Source organism: Hyperolius riggenbachi, chromosome 3 (assembly GCF_040937935.1).
Source record: "Hyperolius riggenbachi isolate aHypRig1 chromosome 3, aHypRig1.pri, whole genome shotgun sequence".
NCBI classification, from domain to species: domain Eukaryota; kingdom Metazoa; phylum Chordata; class Amphibia; order Anura; family Hyperoliidae; genus Hyperolius; species Hyperolius riggenbachi.
Window position 1 is genome coordinate 451,552,300 of NC_090648.1, and position 20,263 is coordinate 451,572,562.

At 45.9% G+C, this 20,263-nt stretch overlaps 1 protein-coding gene across 1 annotated transcript in view; it reads right to left on the reverse strand.

Moving 5' to 3' along the window:
• Positions 1-5,697: 5,697 nt before the first annotated feature.
• Positions 5,698-20,263, reverse strand: part of DENND11 (DENN domain containing 11) — a 45,021-nt gene continuing 30,455 nt past the window's right edge. The window contains exons 3-9 of the mRNA XM_068277851.1: positions 18,208-18,366; positions 15,906-16,059; positions 14,985-15,123; positions 11,148-11,279; positions 9,521-9,671; positions 8,166-8,234; positions 5,698-5,901 (exon numbers count right to left, since the gene is read on the reverse strand). Of these exons, the coding sequence (XP_068133952.1) occupies positions 5,706-5,901; positions 8,166-8,234; positions 9,521-9,671; positions 11,148-11,279; positions 14,985-15,123; positions 15,906-16,059; positions 18,208-18,366 (1,000 nt within the window). The 3' untranslated portion in view covers positions 5,698-5,705. The remainder of the gene's footprint in view (positions 5,902-8,165; positions 8,235-9,520; positions 9,672-11,147; positions 11,280-14,984; positions 15,124-15,905; positions 16,060-18,207; positions 18,367-20,263) is intronic.

Sequence of the window (20,263 nt, forward strand, 5' to 3'; positions counted from 1 at the left end):
TACCGCATCTATCTCCATGTTGCTCCAGCTATGCTGCCTCCTGAAACTAGTTAACTTTCCTGAAAAGCTGTAGTTATCTCTGCCCCTTATTTGTCATTCTCCATCTGAGGCAATGCGGTGGATCAACAGACAAGGAAACAGCATGACTTGCATTATGGAAGCAGATGGTAATTGTGAGCCAGACTGGTGCACCTTAGCTGGATTCCTGCAGTTGGGAATGGGAAGGAGGAGTGCGTTTATGGAATCAGATGGTAAGCGTGGGCCAGACTGGTGCACCTTAGCTGGGTTCCTGCAGTTGGGAATGGGAGTGTGGGCCTGACTGGTGCACCTTAGCTGGATTCCTGCAGTTGGGAATGGGAAGGAGGGGTGTGTTTATGGAAGCAGATGGTAAGCGTGGGCCAGACTGGTGCACCTTAGCTGGGTTCCTGCAGTTGGGAATGGGAAGGAGTGCGGGCCTGACTGGTGCACCTTAGCTGGATTCCTGCAGTTGGGAATGGGAAGGAGGGGTGTGTTTATGGAAGCAGATGGTAAGTGTGGGCCAGACTGGTGCACCTTAGCTGGGTTCCTGCAGTTGGGAATGGGAAGGAGGGGTGTGTTTATGGAAGCAGATGGTAAGCGTGGGCCAGACTGGTGCACCTTAGCTGGGTTCCTGCAGTTGGGAATGGGAAGGAGGGGTGTGTTTATGGAAGCAGATGGTAAGCGTGGGCCAGACTGGTGCACCTTAGCTGGGTTCCTGCAGTTGGGAATGGGAAGGAGGGGTGTGTTTATGGAAGCAGATGGTAATTGTGAGCCAGACTGGTGCACCTTAGCTGGATTCCTGCAGTTGGGAATGGGAAGGTGTGTGTTTATGGAAGCAGATGGTAAGTGTGGGCCAGACTGGTGCACCTTAGCTGGGTTCCTGCAGTTGGGAATGGGAAGGAGGGGTGTGTTTATGGAAGCAGATGGTAAGTGTGGGCCAGACTGGTGCACCTTAGCTGGATTCCTGCAGTTGGGAATGGGAAGGAGGGGTGTGTTTATGGAAGCAGATGGTAATTGTGAGCCAGACTGGTGCACCTTAGCTGGATTCCTGCAGTTGGGAATGGGAAGGTGTGTGTTTATGGAAGCAGATGGTAATTGTGAGCCAGACTGGTGCACCTTAGCTGGATTCCTGCAGTTGGGAATGGAAAGGAGGGGTGTGTTTATGGAAGCAGATGGTAAGTGTGGGCCAGACTGGTGCACCTTAGCTGGATTCCTGCAGTTGGGAATGGGAAGGAGGGGTGTGTTTATGGAAGCAGATGGTAATCCTTGTGATAATTGCCCCATTGCCTTAATGGTAGCACTAGCCCTGCCCATAAGGTACTTAAAGAAGCCCCGCAGCATTATAAAAATAAAAAAAGTTAGATATGTACCTGGGTAGAGGGAGGCCTCTGAATAGTCCACAGGTCCCCTGTATCTTCTCACACTTCACATTCCCATTCTTCACTCAACAGGCCTCATTCTTCCTACTGTACCTTCTAAAATACAACCGGCTTATGGGCAGGAACAGAAAGGATCTGCCATGTTTCACCTGGAACTAACAGGTCACTGCTGGCAGACTCCACATTTAGAAGTTAGAACTTTACTCAAAACCATGTGATAGTATGACTGGAGGAGAGCATGGGAAAGATCATCACATTCACTAAAGAGGACTCCATTGCTGGACTTGTGAAGATGACATCACTACATTCTGTAGCTTTCCCATCACACTTCTGCTTTGTGACTTCCTGCTGGTCCTTCTAGTCCCTCCCCTCAAACCATCCAATCCTATAAGAGGCTTTAGTCCATCCTAGTCCTCCCACCATCCAATCCTATCAGTCTTCAGTCATTCCTGTTGGTTCGTCTATTCCCCACCAACCTATCAGCAGCAATTGAGGCAAGAGTGCACAAAGTGGTAATAACACCAGGAATCTAGCCCCGCCTCCTCTTCAGTGACCATAAGAACCATACTCTCACTCCCAACCACATCATAATATGTGGAGCAGAGTTCTACTTTAATCGCTAAACAAAGGAAAACAAGCAATATTACCAACTGGCCTTCCTCCCTGGCCAGGGCGACAGAATCAGAACAGCAGCATTTTCTCCCCACCTATCTTTTTATAGAGTCCACAGTATGATATGTTATGGGCTTGGGAGAGACCGTTAGTTATTAAGTGTAAAACAAGCACATCATAGACATTCATATTAAACTTTTACCTCTGAGGCAAAACAGGACAGCGTACAAAAGATAACACAAAGGAAATCCATCATTGTATGTGTCAAATTCATTAAAAGACCCACTTTGGCAAAAAGCTGTCATTTTAGCTTTTGCACAGTGTGCAGACAGACTACAAACTCTTTGGGATTTTTACTGGTGTTTGTGGCACAAACTGGGAGATTTTCACTCACTTCCTGTTTCTGAGACCTCTGTGGCTTCAACAGCAACCCGTGTAGGTCCTTGGAACAGGAAGTAGGAAGTGGCAATAAAAACAGCGTTCCTCACTGCCATATTGGGGAGATTTACTCACTACCCATCTCCCACAGGGAGACAATCATTAAGAGCCCCCCAAAAAAGCTTCTTTAAGCCCCTTTCCATGCAACTTTAACAACAAATAGAACTTCTGCAGGTCAGACTGTAAACAGTGATAGGTTATGATAGGGACTTAAAATCTTAAATCCCCAGCTCAGGCATTCAACAGAGCATTGATTTAAAGTATATCCATAAAATGAGGTAAATCGGCTGCACCTTTGCAGAGATCCTCATCTCAGCAATATGCAGCAGCCTGCTCCGTTCCACTCCCCTTTAGTCACATGGGCATGTAGGGAGGGTGAGTAATTAATTGTGATAGCTGAAGGGCGCCCCCCCCCCCCCAATTACCTAATTAAAAGCAATAGTAAATGCCTGGAAATTGTTTAGAACTAATGACCACGTAGTACGATTAAATGTTTGTTAAAGAGGTGGGTGAGATCATCTTTCCAATGCCAAGGGGGTATTTAATGAGCACAGGCTTTAAAAAGGGGGTACATACCAATAAAATGTTGAGAAACACTGATCTAGAAGACATTTTATCACTATGACAGGGCAGCTTCTTCAGTTTGAATTATAACTGAATAAGGGGTTTTGTAAGGCCTAGCCTCCCCTGTCTTTTGAGATTTTTTGAAGCCACTGATACTCAAAGCTTTTCATTAAAAACTACAGGGCAGCCTCACCCTGGGCGTTTGGTAAAACTGGTACAGTACAGCTAAAATCAATGCACATTCCCTGCTTTAGATAGATTGGAGGGGTATCAGACGTCAGGGGCCGGATTTGCGTGTCTGGGCCTCAGAGGTCTAGTTCAATTTTTAGATGCTTTTTGGAAGATAAACCAACAACTATACTTCTATAAGGAGGTTCAGTCATGAATGAGCAGTACAATCACAGACTTCCTTTGTTACATGACAGATTAACAGTTTAGTTAAATTAGCATAACCGTTCATTTCAACAAGAAACATTATCGGCATTTTTCTTCTATACAAATTAAGTTACGCATCTTATTTACAAATACACCATTATTCATCCAGTGGATCCGGGCCGGTCTCCGCAGCGGGAGAGACGGCATACGGAGAAAGTCCTGTGCAGGGTTTGATAAGCAGTTTGCTGCTTGTGGTCCCACATACTGACAGGAATGCGTCTCTGTATCCCAGGCAAGCCACTGCCGGCAGTCAGAACAGTCCTCAGACAGATAAAAAGCAGCGGGAGAGATTTTACCTCACGATAAAGAGAAATTCTACCTGGAAAAGTTGTTTTGCATCATATGGACAAGTTAGAGCCTGCATTCGGTTTTTATTGCAGTTTGTGTCACGGTTGAAGAAATCTTTTCTTCTTGTGAAGAAAGGCAAGGGCTAAACTGGTCAAGTTTGTATTGTTGTTGACATCACATTCCAAGACTTCCTGTTCCAATATCAGGAGTAGTAAGGCCAGGAAATTTACAATAGACTCCCCAGTTGTTTCAGGGAATGAAATCCGTGAACTCTTTCTGTGATAGATTATCCTTTAAACGAGCGGCAGTAAGTCGGAAAGGGGAGGGAGGAAAGAGTACACTCCCACACAGATTTTCTGAACCAAGATAATGCAGCCGTCACTTCCTGTAACTATATAATATAAATAATAACATGGAAGTTTACGAAGGGGTTTATGATTCAGGAAAAGGTCACGTTAGAGACCTGCTCAAGCCTGCTGCAGGGTGGCCCAACGTGGAAATTCATCTGAAGGGGGCAGAATATCTCTATTGGCCTCCAACAACTCACTCCGAAGATCAAAGTTAAAACAAGCTCTGATTCTGATAAAGTTTAGTGCAAAAAAGAAAAAAAAAATTCACATTATTACGTACTTACTGTAAATACCAAGAAAAACCTCCTGCTAGTCTGGACTGATGGAAGAACAGTTTTCCATGTATCCACAAGTCTCGTTTCACAAGTAGGGCATTGTGGTTGGTTGGTCAGTGCTCAAGACCAGCCACTCCACACTGAGCTGTAGAGAAGAGATACGCTCAGGACGCATTGGGGCCAGAGATGGATTAAGATGTAATATGGGGCCCTAGGCAGGATAATAGATTTGGGGCCGCACTGTGCACCTTTTTTTTTTTTGGTACGCTGAAGTGGTGAGGGGTCAAAGAAGGTGGCAGGTGGGCCCCTTGACCCCACCAAGCAACTGCCTAGGTTGCCTGGTGGGTGATACTGCTCTGATTGGGGTAGGAGGTGTGACCAGGAAGTGGACCTCACCAGCCATATATATTTAGCAGGTCATCTTGTCCTACTAATGAAACTACATTTCAAAAGCAGGCAGTGACCTGTAATCTATGATAATAATGTGTTATAATGGTATTTGATGATACTATTGCTAAAAATATTCATAAAATAAAGTGTGTACGTGGACAATAAAGATTTGAGGAGTGAATGATTTATTTTCGCTCCAATGTCCTTGGACAGGACCAGATCTTAGCACAGAGCTAATTAAAGTAGGAAACTAATAATTGACTACCTAACAACTCATCAATCAAGCTGACTGGTGTCAATCATCTTCTGAATATGGACAGTCTTGTGTAAAGATCTGCTCTGTTCGGGTGATCAGTAGAGATAAAATTCCACTTCACATAGCTCTATATTCAGACTTTATGAGCTTTTACCGGCTCAGTATGAAAACTATTTAGTTTTCAAATCAAAAGGAAAAAAAAAATAAAAATCTAGTTACACCTTCCAATGATGTAATTAGCAGAACCACCACCAGGGGCAGCAGAGGCACTACTCTTGCAGGGAGTCACTCTATCCACTTTTTGATGTAAAGTTGAACCTCACAGCAACCATTTAGCAATAGGAGGGGTCATTTGTTCTGGATTATACAATAGTGGGTTCTCCCTGAACCAACTTTGGTTGTGGATACAGCAACTAGAATGCCCTCCCCCAACCGTATGAATTGCTATTATCACTGTTCCTTTATAGATGTAGGCTAGAATCTCAGCCTATAAGAATCACCTCCTCAAGTGAGTATTTTCAGTTTTCCTGAAAGCCTTCACCCACTGGATTTATCTATCCGGGATCCCTGGCCACGCCATCATTATGGATCTTGCAATCTGCCGCCACTTGCCCTTCCGACCTTTGCCGTGTGGCCTCTCCTGTCCGGCCAGATATTTACACGAGGCAAGCTGGGCGCCTCATCGGGGCTCTGGTTAACATTATGGGCAGCACGGGTTATCAATCACCAGCATGAGATCAAATCCGTAGACTTCTAGAAGGTCCATCAGGAAATTGCGGTCCCCCTGCGGGTCCAGGCCCATGCTGCGGGCGTGATCTGCTGTTAGAGTCTTATCCTGGCTGGCTGCCACCTCGAGGAGCGTCTGGAATATCCGATTATTCTGTTCCATAAAAAAGCTGCAGAGAGAGGAGGGGAGGACCAGTGAGCGGAGCAGCTGCCAACATGACTTCACTACTCACAAGTCATCTGCATGAATCTTGTGATTGAAAAGGCCTGAACAAAGGATGGCTTGTGATGGCCAATAGCAGCCAGTGAGCTTACTTTTGTTTTATCATTCAGAGAAATTAGAATCTGGAAATGACAAGAACACTACATCTTTCCCTCCAGTGACTTTCAATTATAAGAGCCATTATTGTACAATTCGGCAGGCCTGATAATACACTAAAGCCACCTACAGCGAGTGAGAAGATCAGTAATCATCCAGCAATCCTTAATGGGAACTAGAGGTGAGAGTGATATGAAGGCTGCCATATTTATTTCCTTTTAAAGGATGCCTGAAGTGACATGATGAGATAGGCGTGCATGTACAGTGCCAAGCACACATATAACTATGCTGTGTTCCTTTTTCTGCCTGAAAGAGTTAAATATCAGGTATGTAAGTGGCTGACCCAGACAGGAAGTGACTACAATGTGACCCTCACTGATAAAAAATTTGAACTATAAAAATCACTCTTGTAGCAGAAAATGGCTTCTGAGAGCAAGAAAGAGATAAAAAGGGGAATTTCTTATCAGTGAGGGTCACACTGTAGTCACTTCCTGTCTGAGTCGGGACTGAGTCAGCCACTTACATACCTGATATTTAACTCTTTCAGACAGAGAAAGAAAAAAGATACACAGGATAGTCATTTGTGTGCTAGGCACTGTACATACACATGTCTATCTCATCATGTCACATGTCACTTTGGGTATCCTTTAAACAATACCAGTTGCCAGGCAGTCCTGCTGATCCTCTGCCCCTAATGCTTTGAGCCATAGACCCTAAACAAGCATGCAGTAGATCAGGTGTTTCAGACATTATTGTCAGATCTGACAATATTAGCTACAATAACGCAGCCTTCATATACTTCTCGGTTCAGGTTCCCTTTAAACAATGCAGATTGCCTGGCTGTTCTGCTGATCCTCTGCCTCTAATATTCCTAGCCATAGACCCTGAACAAGCATGCAGATCAGGTGTTTCTGACTGCAGTCTGACTAGATTAGCTGCATGCTTGTTTCAGGTGTGTGGTTCAGACACTACTGCAGCCAAAGAGATCAGCAGGACTGCTAAAAAACTGATATTGTTTAAAAGGAAATAAATATGGCAGCCACCCTTTCACTTCAGGTGTCCTTTAATGAGCTGCCTGTGCATAGCAATATTACTGTAACTACCGCCAGCAGCAGAAACATGAGGATGTGGGGTTAGTCAGGAGATTTTCCATACAAACAAGATAGATGCATCTTGCCCAACTTCTGCATGTATTCAATAGCAGACCCCTTAGTGATCACTAACAAATTCTGGGCTTCAGGAATAGGGATGGAACAGACTATATGCACTCGAACAGTCCATAGGTAGCCTACCTCTGGGCTACTTCCGGGTCGGCAAGGTCCATCAGTACCACAAAGGCATTGGCCCGGCAGTGTGTCCTCGATACGGCATGCGTACAACATCACAATTATGTAGTCTTGACATTGCGCATATGCGCTGAGCGTGCCTGACCATAGGCAAGCGATCGAGGACACACTGCCAGGCCAGCGCCTTCGTATTACTGATGGATCTCGCCAACCCAGAAGCAGCCCAGAGGTAGGCTACCCATGGACTTTGAGTGCGAACAGTTTATTCCATCCCTATTCCTGGCAGTGCGTTTTCATCGCACACCCATGGCTGGGCATGCTGTGCGCACAAGCACGATGTCACAACTACGTAATCATGACGTGGTGTGCTTTCACAGAGCGTGCCGGCCACAGGCATGAGATCGAGAACACATGCCGCCGGGCCAGCGCCTGTGTACTACTAACAAACCTCGCCAACCCAGAAGTAGCCCAGAGGTAGGCTGCCCATAGACTGAGGGCGAACAATTCATTATATCCCTATTCAGGAACTGAGTATCTCCTTGTAACTTTTGTCAGAGAAAGAAACAGTCAGGGTTAGTCAGAGAAACAGATAGCTTGACTGACAGATCCAAATAGTATACAGTCACCTGAAAATACAGCATAGTCTGCCTGGGAAAAGTTGCTTTGTAAACATAACAGGAGATATAGAAACACCTCCTGGAAGTGTATTTATAACCTAGTCTAAGACACAAACATTTGAGATGCTGACAAAAAAACACAATAAGGAATAATTAAATTGAGGGGAAAAACTGCAATAACTGCCAGAGATCATGTGAAACACATTACTCACAGAATGAAGAGGTCCTCCTCACAGGAAGTGCAGTCCCCATCCACTTCCTGTGTGTACATCAAGAGCTGCCTAGAAAGAGAAAGAGCAAACTTTAGACCAGCACCTGTAGCCTCACAAGCCTTACCACAGAGCGCTCCACCAACCGCTGGGCCACTTCTTTAAAATACATCTCCTGAAGATCTGTTTGGACTCTCTTTGCAGTGCTGGGTCCCCAGTTCAAATCCCAGCCAGGACACTATCTGCACAAATAGACATAGGACTATGGCTGGGATTAGATTGTGAGCCCCTCCATAGTACAGTGAGGACTATATACTTTGTACAGCGCTGCGGAAGATGCCAGCGCTTTTTTAAATACTTAATTTTGCATAACAAACAGCCTAGGCTTAGCCACAGTGGGAGCGCGGGGCTACATACCAATATACAGCAATATAAAGCTATAGGAAGTGTTTCTGACACTGAAACCAGGATACTTAATGTAAAAGTGGGTATCCTGAATAACTTTCTGCATTCTACTATATGTCGTTATGGAACCTCTTTAAGGCTGGAGACACACCACAGAACGTTTTTCGGATCATTTTCGTTTTTAAAGGATACCCGAAATGTCATGTGACACGATGAGATAGATATGGGTATGTACAGTGCCTAGCACACAAATAACTATGCTGTGTTCCTTTATTTCTTTCTCTGTCTGAAATAGTTAAATATCAGGTATGTAAGTGGCTGACTCAGTCCTGACTCAGACAGGAAGTGACTACAGTGTGACCCTCACTGATAAGAAATTCCAACTCTAAAACACTTTCCTAGCAGAAAATGGCTTCTGAGAGCAAGAAAGATAAAAAGGGGAATTTCTTATCAGTGAGGGTGACACTGTAGTCACTTCCTGTGAGTCAGGACTGAGTCAGCCACTTACATACCTGATAATTAACGCTTTCAGGCAGAGAAAGAAAAAAAGGAACAGAGCATAGTTATTTGTGTGCTAGGCATTGTACATACACGTCTATCTCATCAGCTCACGGCACTTCGGGTATCCTTTAAAAAATGCATTTCATTGACTTACATTAAAACTGCGGTAAAAATCACAGCATATCACGATCCCTGCAATTTTGCCATGATTTAAATGAAAGTCAGTAGAAGCATTCTCTAGTGTGACAGGGCCATAATAGATGCAAATCAGTGAGTGACGCCATTATCAGCTGCCACCATCGCATGTCAGTAATGGCAGCTTTTATCAGCCTGTGAGGACTGCTCCTTCCTGTGCTGAAGCTGATAACAGCAATAGGATGAGGACGCAATCACTACAGATGCTTCTGATAAGGAATCTAAAGAAAAACAAGCAGAAAGGAAGCAGGTCGCACCGCTGGTCATTGAGCCGCCGGTATTTCTCTTTGTCAGCACTGTTGATCTTCAGAAGTGGCTGGAGATGTTCCAGGTGTGTCTTCACATTCTGGTTGTCCACGTAGACATCATACAGGTCCTGCTTCTGCTCAAAGATCTTTTCTGTGGTACCTGGAGAAAGGAGAGAGCAGAGACGAGGGGTCAGTAGGAGACGGAGAGAGCAGAGACGAGGGTCAGCAGGAGACGAGAGAGCAGAAACCATGGTCAGCAGGAGATGGAGAGAGCAGAGACGAGGGGTCAGCAGGAGATGGGGAGAGCAGAGACGAGGGGTCAGCAGGAGATGGGGAGAGCAGAGACGAGGGTCAGCAGGAGACGGAGAGAGCAGAGACTAGGGTCAGCAGGAGACGGACAGAGCAGAGGCTAGGGTCAGCAGGAGACGGACAGAGCAGAGGCTAGGGTCAGCAGGAGACGGACAGAGCAGAGACGAGGGGTCAGCAGGAGACGGACAGAGCAGAGACGAGGGTCAGCAGGAGACGGAGAGAGCAGAGACGAGGGTCAGCAGGAGACGGAGAGAGCAGAGACGAGGGTCAGCAGGAGACGGGGAGAGCAGAGACGAGGGTCAGCAGGAGACGGAGAGAGCAGAGACGAGGGTCAGCAGGAGACGGAGAGAGCAGAGACGAGGGTCAGCAGGAGACGGAAAGAGCAGAGACGAGGGTCAGCAGGAGATGGAGAGAGCAGAGACGAGGGTCAGCAGGAGACGGAGAGAGCAGAGACGAGGGTCAGCAGGAGACGGAGAGAGCAGAGACGAGGGTCAGCAGGAGATGGAGAGAGCAGAGACGAGGGTCAGCAGGAGATGGAGAGAGCAGAGACGAGGGTCAGCAGGAGATGGAGAGAGCAGAGACGAGGGTCAGCAGGAGATGGAGAGAGCAGAGACGAGGGTCAGCAGGAGACAGCAGAGACGAGGGTCAGCAGGAGACGGAGAGAGCAGAGACGAGGGTCAGCAGGAGACAGCAGAGACGAGGGTCAGCAGGAGACGGAGAGAGCAGAGACGAGGGTCAGCAGGAGACGGAGAGAGAGCAGAGACGAGGGTCAGCAGGAGATGGAGAGAGCAGAGACGAGGGTCAGCAGGAGACAGCAGAGACGAGGGTCAGCAGGAGACAGAGAGAGCAGAGACGAGGGTCAGCAGGAGACAGCAGAGACGAGGGTCAGCAGGAGACAGCAGAGAGGGTGGTCAGCAGGAGACAGCAGAGACGAGGGTCAGCAGGAGATGGAGAGAGCAGAGATGAAGGTCAGCAGAAGGCAGGGGAAAGCAGAGATGAGGGTCAGCAGGAGATGGAGAGAGCAGAGATGAGAGTCAACAGGAGATGGAGAGAGCAGAGATGAGGGTCAGCAGGAGACAGGAGAGAGCAGAGATGAGGGTCAGCAGGAGAGAGCAGAGACGAAGATCAGCAGGAGAAAGCAGAGACGAAGGTCACCAAGAGACCGGAGAGAGCAGAGATGAGGATCAGCAGGAGACAGGAGAGAGCAGAGATGAGGGTCAGCAGGAGGGGGATTTTGCACAATTGCTCTAAAGCTTATTGGCAAAGAAATGTACAACACAAGCTACAGCGATGATCTCTAGACAACAGCATGATGGCGGATACTCACAGGCCACGTAGGACACCTCATCATCAAGGCTCTCTATATCTGCTACGTTTACGTAGAAGAAAGGCTTGGACTCCGGAGCCGTGGCCCCCACACCCGGTAAAGTGACGTTAGCGAGACAGCAACAGCAGTAAACTGTACAAGAGAAAAAGGAGAAGCAAATCAACAACAGGTCATTTTTATTCTAGTGCCCCCAATACACACTCACAGCCAGACTGGATCAGTACGGATAGCAGAAGGTAAAATGGCTGCAGACCAGAGATCAAAAACTGCTGACAGTTTCAATCAGGGCTGTGGAGTCAGTACAAAAATTTTCTGACTCCTTAGTTTACAGTATGATACCACCTACTCCTAATTTACATAAAGCAATCTTGTTGATTGAAAGTACAGTATGTACATAAAAGGCATTTCATCACTGGCAAAGCTAGCGCATGGTAGGAGTACATGTAGAGAGTACAGATAGGAACAAACATCAATCAGGCTCTAGGCAATCTAACTTTGGGTATAGCTAAGAGTGATGTGCAGCTACTCTGCAGGAAGGGGAAGGCTCTATAGGACCCAGAGCCTTCCCTCTCCTTAGGTAAGTATCTGTTTATTCTTTTGATTTCAACTTCAGATTCTCTGACCGTTGCAGACAACTCAAAAATGCACTGCGCGTCACTTTAATGCATAGTGCAATGCCTGTGCGAGATCAAACCTAAAATGTCTGGTATGGTTTAAAAGCAAATAATATGTCAGCCTCAATATACCTCTCACTTCAGGTTACCTTTAAAGGACATCCAAGGTGAAAATAAACTGATGAGATAAACCATTCTATCCATCCTCCTTCCCCCAAAAATGACCTTTTTTTTTAGATAATCGCACAGTTTTATTTTATATCTAGTTTTTCAGTTTTTACTGTTTCATTATCTCTGCTTAATGACACCTTCAGTTAAATATGCCAGAGCTCAAATCTATGAATTATTGACCCTTTTTATTTCATTCTCACTCTCAGAAGCCATTTGCTGACTGGAAAGTGTTTTAGGACTGTAATTACTTATTAGTGAGGGTTATGCTATAGTCTGACCCAGTCTGACCCAGACAGAAACTGTCAATTACATACCTGGTGTTTAACTCTTTCAGTCAGAGAAAGAAAAAAAAGGAACAGCATAGTTTTGTGTGTGCTTGGCACTGTACATACACGTCTATCTCATCATGTCACCTCCTTTAAAGGACAACTGAACTGAGAATATGGAGGCTGCCATATTTATTTCCTTTTAACTACTTAAAGACCGCCTCATGCCAATTGGCATCAAGTCCTGGGGCTGCAGTTTCCCAGGGAACGGCTGCGCGCATGCGCGATCTTTCCCTGCCGCTTCACGGAAATAGCCTGCTAGCCGCCGATCGCGGCTAGCAGGCTGCTTGTAAACGTAAGGGGAAAGAAATCGGCGATCCCCGGCCTCTGATTGGCCAGGGAGCGCCCTCCTTTCACAGGCTGATGCCTATGAGAGGCGGAACAGGACGGATCGCTGTCCTGTTCCAATCCACACACCGGAGGGGAGGAGGAAAGGGGAGGGAGGGAGGAAAGGGGAGGGAGGGAGGAAGGGGAGGGAGGGAGGAAGGGGAGGGAGAGAGAGCCTCGATGAGCCTCCGGCAGCATGTCCCCTTAGGGACAAAAAAAAAAAAAGGTGGCGAGTCCGATCGCTGGGCTCCTAGGCTGCGCAGGAGGCTGAAAAGCCTGCACAGCGCAGCACTGCATAAAAAAACTCCTGGTCTTTAGGGGGGGGGGGGGTGTTAGCGCTGTGGGTGTTAGGTGGTTAAAGAATGCCAGTTGCCTGGTAGTCCTTCTGGTCTATGTGGCTCTATTAGTGTCGAATCACACCAGAAACAAGCATGCGGCTAATCCTGTCAGATCGGTCAGTAATGTCAGCAATGCATAATGTGTTGGCACTTTATAAATGCAATAAATAAATAATGGCAGAAACGTGATCTGCTGCATGCTTGTTCAGGGTCTATGGCTAAAAGTATTAGAGGCAGAGGATCAGCAGGACATATAGAAAAACAAAGCAAGCTTGGGCTCCACGTGTCATCAAGGAATACAAAACTTTATTGAATACAAAACTGACAGGTTCTCCTCAGGAACCATACTTAGCCACTGATCATTGCCAACAATACATAGAGTTTAAAAACAAAAGCATAGCAGATTGCTTCATAAACCAGCTGTTGAAGAATGTTATATGTCTGCTTCAATTGCAATACGTGTATGGCGTGACATCAAACATACATCCACCACTCGCCCGCGCATCCACCTCCAATTGCACCGTGCCTATTGGCGTATTTGTAGTGTTGGGGGGCCCCCTTTCAAAACATAAACCGACAGGAATCCGAGCTCAATTCACTTGGATATTGGTAATGATGACAGTCTCATCCTGTTTATGCATCATATAGGGAGATCTCACCCACACTGGCGCTGACAATCTCCGTTTACCCCGACAATGCCGCTCCACAGGGGTCCAGCTGATCCCAGAAATCCCGTCACACCTGCTCTACCATGGCAGGGGATCTCCTAGTGGAAGTTCACTGGCAGCGGGGAAGGAGTACATCGGGCTTGAGGTGATGTCGGACACACGCTGCTGAGAGGCACAGCTGAGCGAAGCTCCGCCCACCGACGCGTTTCGAACCGCCCAGGTTCTTTCTCAAGGTGTGGCCAGCTCTAGACGTGTCATCCTTTTCACTGCCCACATCTTGTCCATCCTCCAGTAGACATCGAGGGAAAGCAAAGGCAGGACAAGGAGAGAAGGGAGGGGGGACAGAGACGAGCTGCGCGTGCTGGCCAGTCCCCAAGCATCCCGTAGTCTACATCTCCACAATCAGGCAGCACTGGGAGGCCTTATGCACTGCAACAGCCTGGAGCAGCAGCGTAGTCCAGCTGGAAGAGTTCAGAGCAACACATGCTACAGCCATCATAATTCCAATTTTTAATTAAATTTCACATCAAAAGTTCTCTCTAGGTACTGCCCATATTCTGTCAAATAACAGCATTCCTCATAGATTCCAAAGATCAGACGGATCAAAGAAACACTTCACAATGTTTGCATTGCAAGTCCCATATGGTTTCATCCACCCCAACAGGCACAAGGGAAGTTCAGACTATCTTTTCAGGTAAACTTTCCATGTACTAGAGATAGGTTTTTATTATCAGTCCTCCTCATCATGGAGTGGAACGGCTTCAGGCACGGTGCACATAGATCGTTCACTGCGGAACCAAGCACTCCCATACTTCAATATCAAGAACAATACAGCTCAAAAGAGCAATTATTTACCTCATTTGTCCCATAAAGACGGAACTTAAGGGTATGCCACCGTATCAACCATACCTTGCTACTTTTAAGAAGGGTTAAGGGTCCAATCTGGCATTAAAACCATTGGGGCTCACTGTGTCAAGCTTAAATATCCACATTGATTCCTTACAAAGTAAAATATCATCAAAGTCGCCTCTACGGCTTGAAATATTGAGCTTGTATATTCCTTTAACAGTCGTTCCCCTCAGGCTATTGCCATGGACCTCTCTATAATGTTCTGCAATGTTAGTCTGACCCTTCCCCCCCACAATAATAGCAAAGTGATCAGCAGGACAGTCAGGCAACTGGTATTGCTTAACAGGAAATAAATATGGCAGCCTTCGTATCCCTCTCGCTTTAGTTGCCCTTAAAGTCTGTTTAGGTGTGAGCAGACAGCTGTGGGTCAATGAGAATTTATGAATTGGTAAAATAGCTATTTTTTTTTTCTTGATTTTGCAAAAGTATTCATTTTTTAATCATATTCAAACAAGGAGCCCACTGGAAAGTTATTGTTTTGTACCTCTATAACACACCACGCCCACAGGGGGCGGAGAGAAGATCAGGATCCGCTTCCGCAGTAATGCAAACTTCCACAAGACAAAGATCTGTTCCCCGAAAAACTTGATGAACTGAGACATGCAGCCGGCTGGGTGGGTGATCTAAGGAGACAGAGGGTGAGGGATGCTGAAATTCCAGTCACAGAAGGAAAATAACTCAACAGTCAAACAGCTTCACAGAAACCTCCACTCAGAACGCCTGACATACAGGCAGGCTACTGCTGTCGGTGTCCTAGTTGGGGATATTTTCGTTGTTTTTAAATGGAACCTGAAGTTTTCTTTTAAAAAATGCCAGTTGCCTGGCTGTCCTGCTGATCATTCTGGCATCAGCAATGTATGAAAAAAAAAGCAAGCAGTTAATCTAGTCGATTTCAGTCAGAAACATCTGATCTGCATGCTTGTTCGAGGCTAAAAGAATTAGAAGCAGAGGGTCAGCAGGACTGCCAGGCAACTGGTAGCGTTTAAAATTAAATATTTCAGCCTCTATATCCCTCTCACTTCAGGATACCATGGACAAGGACTGTCCTGGGGACAGAAAGTGACAGACAGCAAAAACAAAAGAATAAAAAAAAGATGAATAAAACGCCATACTTCTCCACTCAGGGTATATTGTTGTTGCTGCTCTCAGTCCTAACTGGAGAGATCTACACAGAACTAAAGAAAATATCCCAGATGGAGACAAAGACGGCAACTAAAGCCAAAATACATCACTTTCCTTTTCACTGGCTTCACAATAATAGTTGGTAGGGAATGTTGGCTTGTGAGTCAGAAAAGAGGAAAGACGTGACTGGATGGGGGCATGTGTTTCATAAAAGAGGAGAGATGTGATTGGACGATGGCATACGTGTCAGAAAAGAGGAGATGTGATTGGACGAGGGCCTGACCTTCATCTCTGGGTACAGATGTTTGTGCACGGAGGACAGCCAGTGCACTGTAGGCTGGCAGGACTGGGCATTCACCCCCGGGGGCAGTACTCCCTTTTTATCTTCATAGAAGGCTTCTAAAGGAGTGTAGTGACCGGGTAACTCCAGCTGGTGCCTGGGGGGAAAACACAGGAGTATAAGAAATTATGGAAATCAGAAAACAGAATTAGAAAAATGGTTCAAGATGGCTGTCCCGTTAGGGTTCTGAAGCCTTAAAGTGAACCCGAGGTGAGAGGGATATGGAGACTTTTAGCCATAGACCCTGAACAAACATGCAGCAGATCAGGTGTTTCTGACAATATTGTCACATCTGACAAGAGTAGCTGCATGCTTGTTTCTGGTGTACTTCAGACATGACTGCAGCCAAATAGATCAGCAGGGCTGCGAGGCAACTAGTATTGTTTAAAGGGAAATCAATATGGCAGCCTCCACATCACTCTAACCTTGGGTTCACTTTAAAACAATCTCCTGAAATACTGCAGCCACAACATCACAACACAAAATGTCAGGTAAAGAGGAGTTTTCAAGGAAGATTCCACACTGAATACAGAGCAGCTCAGTATCTCTTTAGTGCAGCGCCTGTGTTGAAGTGAAGTGTTAATCAGATTTTTGGGCTGTTTCATGTTTGCACTAGGAGGAACAGGAAGGATTTTAGTGAACCCCGTGCAAACAAAGCAATGATTACCAATGGATTCTCTCCCATCCGTAACTTTCTTCTGACAGGCTAGGAAGGTCAATGAGATGTTAAAGTGGACCTAAACTCTTGCACAGGACAGAAGGAAAACAGAGAAATGCATCCTGTATGTATTTAGGGAGTTTAGCCTGTCTAATTCCCCCTCACCTGTGTCTAATCACAAGTTGTAATGTGATCCCACAGCGCTGTCAGCTGGCTGCCTTGGCAGAGCAGCTAATTTGTAAACACAGGATGTTAACCCTTTGTCTGCTTCCATGAAAGCAGGAAGTAGACACACTGCAGATTTAATGCAGGATTCGTATCAGCTCTGCTGTAACAAAGAAATCTTTATCAGTAAAGGTTATTATACTGTTGCTTATATTTTAGAGCAGAGAGGAAGTTCTGAGTTCAGGTCCGCTTTAATTCAGAATAGATGCACATTTCATGATGTTTTTACTCAAATGTGTGAAGCTTTAAAATGATGCAGCCATGCAGATAACAGTTGATGAGGAAACGCATGCGTTGTGTGGGAAGTAGTGCCGGTTGTATTTTTTAATGCTATGCAATATTGCAGATGCCTCCTGAAAACGCAGCGGCACAATAGACTATCATCACATGCGTTTCCGTGTGTCTATGTGCACAAAAGCCAGTGCAAATGCTTATAGTGTGAAAGAAGCCCTTACTCCTCGGTCCACCCCCACCAGTCCTGATCCTCGTGTTCCCAATACAGAGTGAGCAAACTGAGCAATCTGGAGGGGGACTGCTATGGCTTGTTCCAGCTGTCACATCTCCCCTGAAACCACAGAAATGGATTTCAGTGTTTTTTTTCTTTGTTTGTTTTTTTTTAATCCTGCCCTTCCTACATCTCTGAGCTTGTTCACAGGTATACACCAGACTGCCCCCTCCGGTCCTCCAACCACCTTCACCTAACTTCCCCGCGCATTTCCTGCTCCCATGCGGGTTTTTATCTGATTGCCATCTGGAGTCGGGAAGGATTTTTTTCCCTTTTGGGGCGAATTGGACCATGACTTGTTAGGATTTTTCACCTTCCTCTGGATCAACAGGGATATGTGAGGGAGCAGGCTGGTGTTGTGCTTTGGATCAACATCACTGGGCATTACCAAGTAATTGTAGCCATGGATGTCTCAGCGCAAGGAAAGCATCTAAGCCCCCTTTAAATGCAGGTATAGAATTTGCCATAACTACTTCCTGTGGCGATGCATTCACTGTAGAAAGTGCATTGTCTCAGCATGAGAAATATTGGCCAGAGAGAAACAGAGGTGTGGGAGGGGAAAACAGGAGGGAAAGAGGCTTCAGCCAATCAGGCTGCATTAGTTAAGTATGAGGGAAAGTAGAAAAGCAAAAAAAGGACAACCCAGCATGCCCTGCAACTTCCTTTCTGTGTACCAAATAAGAGTCGGTAAACTGGGGAATGATCATTTATCAACAAGAAAAGTAATAGTGATTTTAACTTTTGGATTGCCTGCTTAGCATCCGTATTACTTGTTTACCAGATAAAAATAAATAATTTTTTATTTTATTCCCGACAGTAACACTTTAAAAAGTTGATAACCTAGCTAGTCAGCTTACCGTACTTGGTTCTCCAGAAAGTGCATGTAGCGGTAGAGGAGGGTGTAGGAAGGGGACAGTATGCCCACAGACTTCATCCGGGCGCCTCTCTCCAGCTCACTCTCCACAGGCATGTTGGCAAAGCACGCCAGGCCAAAGAAGCTGCCTTTCCTGAAGTAGCTGCAATGAAAAGGAAAGGAATCACTATTTGCATATTTACGCGCTATTTACGTGGTTTTTACGCGTTTACTAGGCGTTTTCTGCGCGTTTAGTGATTTTTGCGCGTTATCGCGCGTTTAAGTGGCGTTTGACGCGTTTTTTACGCGCTTACGCGTTATTATGCGTAAAACCTCATTGGGTTGCACTCATGTGTATTTTTATGCGTATTTTTGCGTGTAGAGATGCACATATTTAACCTTTTAAGAATAGCAACAAGTATACTAAACTCAGCAATCATCTTAAGAGATACTAGCCATTGATTTATAAGGGAAAGTTATTATACACTGTTTATGTATAACTGAAACTGAATGTATATTTGAAAAATCAACAGTATATTTCTCATTTGACTGCTGTAATGTAAAAAGTAAGTTTATTTTTATATTGTTTTAATATAGTCTTGGCATATTGTTAAAATTTTTTGGAAATTCCAATAAAAAATATTGAAAAAGAAAAGGAAAGGAATCACACAATGGCCCTTACTCAATTCAACTTTTCTTATAGGATATTTTTTTTCAGCTTTTGTTTAAAGTGGGCCTGGACTCTTGCACAGGACAGAAAGAAAACAGAGTTTTGCAGAAAACCACAAACATGCACAGGTGGGGGAATTAGTGTCTCAGCAGAGCTCATTAACTACCTCTGTGGATGTCTACAAAACATGCACGGTTGGTGGGCCTTGAAGACAGGGTTGGGGAACACTGTGTAGAGGAAGTTCTGAGGGAAGGCGGGGTGGGTCTACCCCCCCCCCCCCCCCCCCAAAGGAAATGTAGACAACGCTTTCATGGCACATTTTGAGTAGGCCCCGCTCACCCCCTCGCGAGCCACATATCCTGATCATCGGAGGTCGCGCTGCTGGCCACAGCTCGGATGTGTAAACCACCTGGGTGATAAGCGGATAAGCCTGTCTGTTGATGAGCGAATATACATTTCAAATCTTGTATGTTTTTATCTTGTGAATAAAGCGGTTTTTAAAGATAACACACTATGGAGCGCTCTTTTTCTACTCAGATTAACACTGCCATGGGCCTGCTTGCTCCGCCTCTCTGCTAACCCCTCCACTGCTACCCATGGCTGTGTGTGACCTCACAACTCACAGCTGTGATCTGGTAACTATAGATCAGGTCTGATAATCGGTGGATTGTTATTCAGTGTATGGATTACATACAGCATGAGTAAAAGACCTGGGCTAATATGCAATGAACTTTCTCCTAGGGCAGATTATTCCATCTGCTCTTAAAATAATTTTTAGGCACTTTGGAATTGAAAAAGTACCGAAAAGGAGTGGAAAAAACACAGTCAAAGTTATTCTGCTTGCTGGTGGTTTAAAAGGCATTTTATTGACAAGGTGTGAAAATCTCACCTAGGAGAAAAAGTGAATTGCATATGGGCCCTGGCGTGCAGATAACAGAGATGTGAGAAATTCTTATGGCCCATACTTATGGCTACAATTGTCGCCGCAACCACGTGGCACGCGCGCACCCCGAACCGTCGCTCAGGCGATTGGCGGCAATTGCCGCCGCAACTGTTGCTAGTCCGCGTGTGTATGCGGACTAGCGACAGCAACCAATAGCAAATTCACGGAACTTCCGGCGGGGGGGGGGGGGGGGGGGGGGGGGTTCAATGGAACGTCGGCGACAGCTTCCTTTGCATCACTCATCCCTCTTCCGCGTGTGTATGCGGAGGGACCTGGCGACGAGCTGTCGCGCACACGCTCCTGTGTGTGAGCGACAAGGGACAACTGTAGCCCGTGAGTATGGGCCATCACACACCAGCCATGCACAGCAACAGAAAGGCTACAGCTTGCTGGGAAAGGCCAAACTAACCGGCAGACTAAAGTTGACAATAAATCAGGCAACTTGGC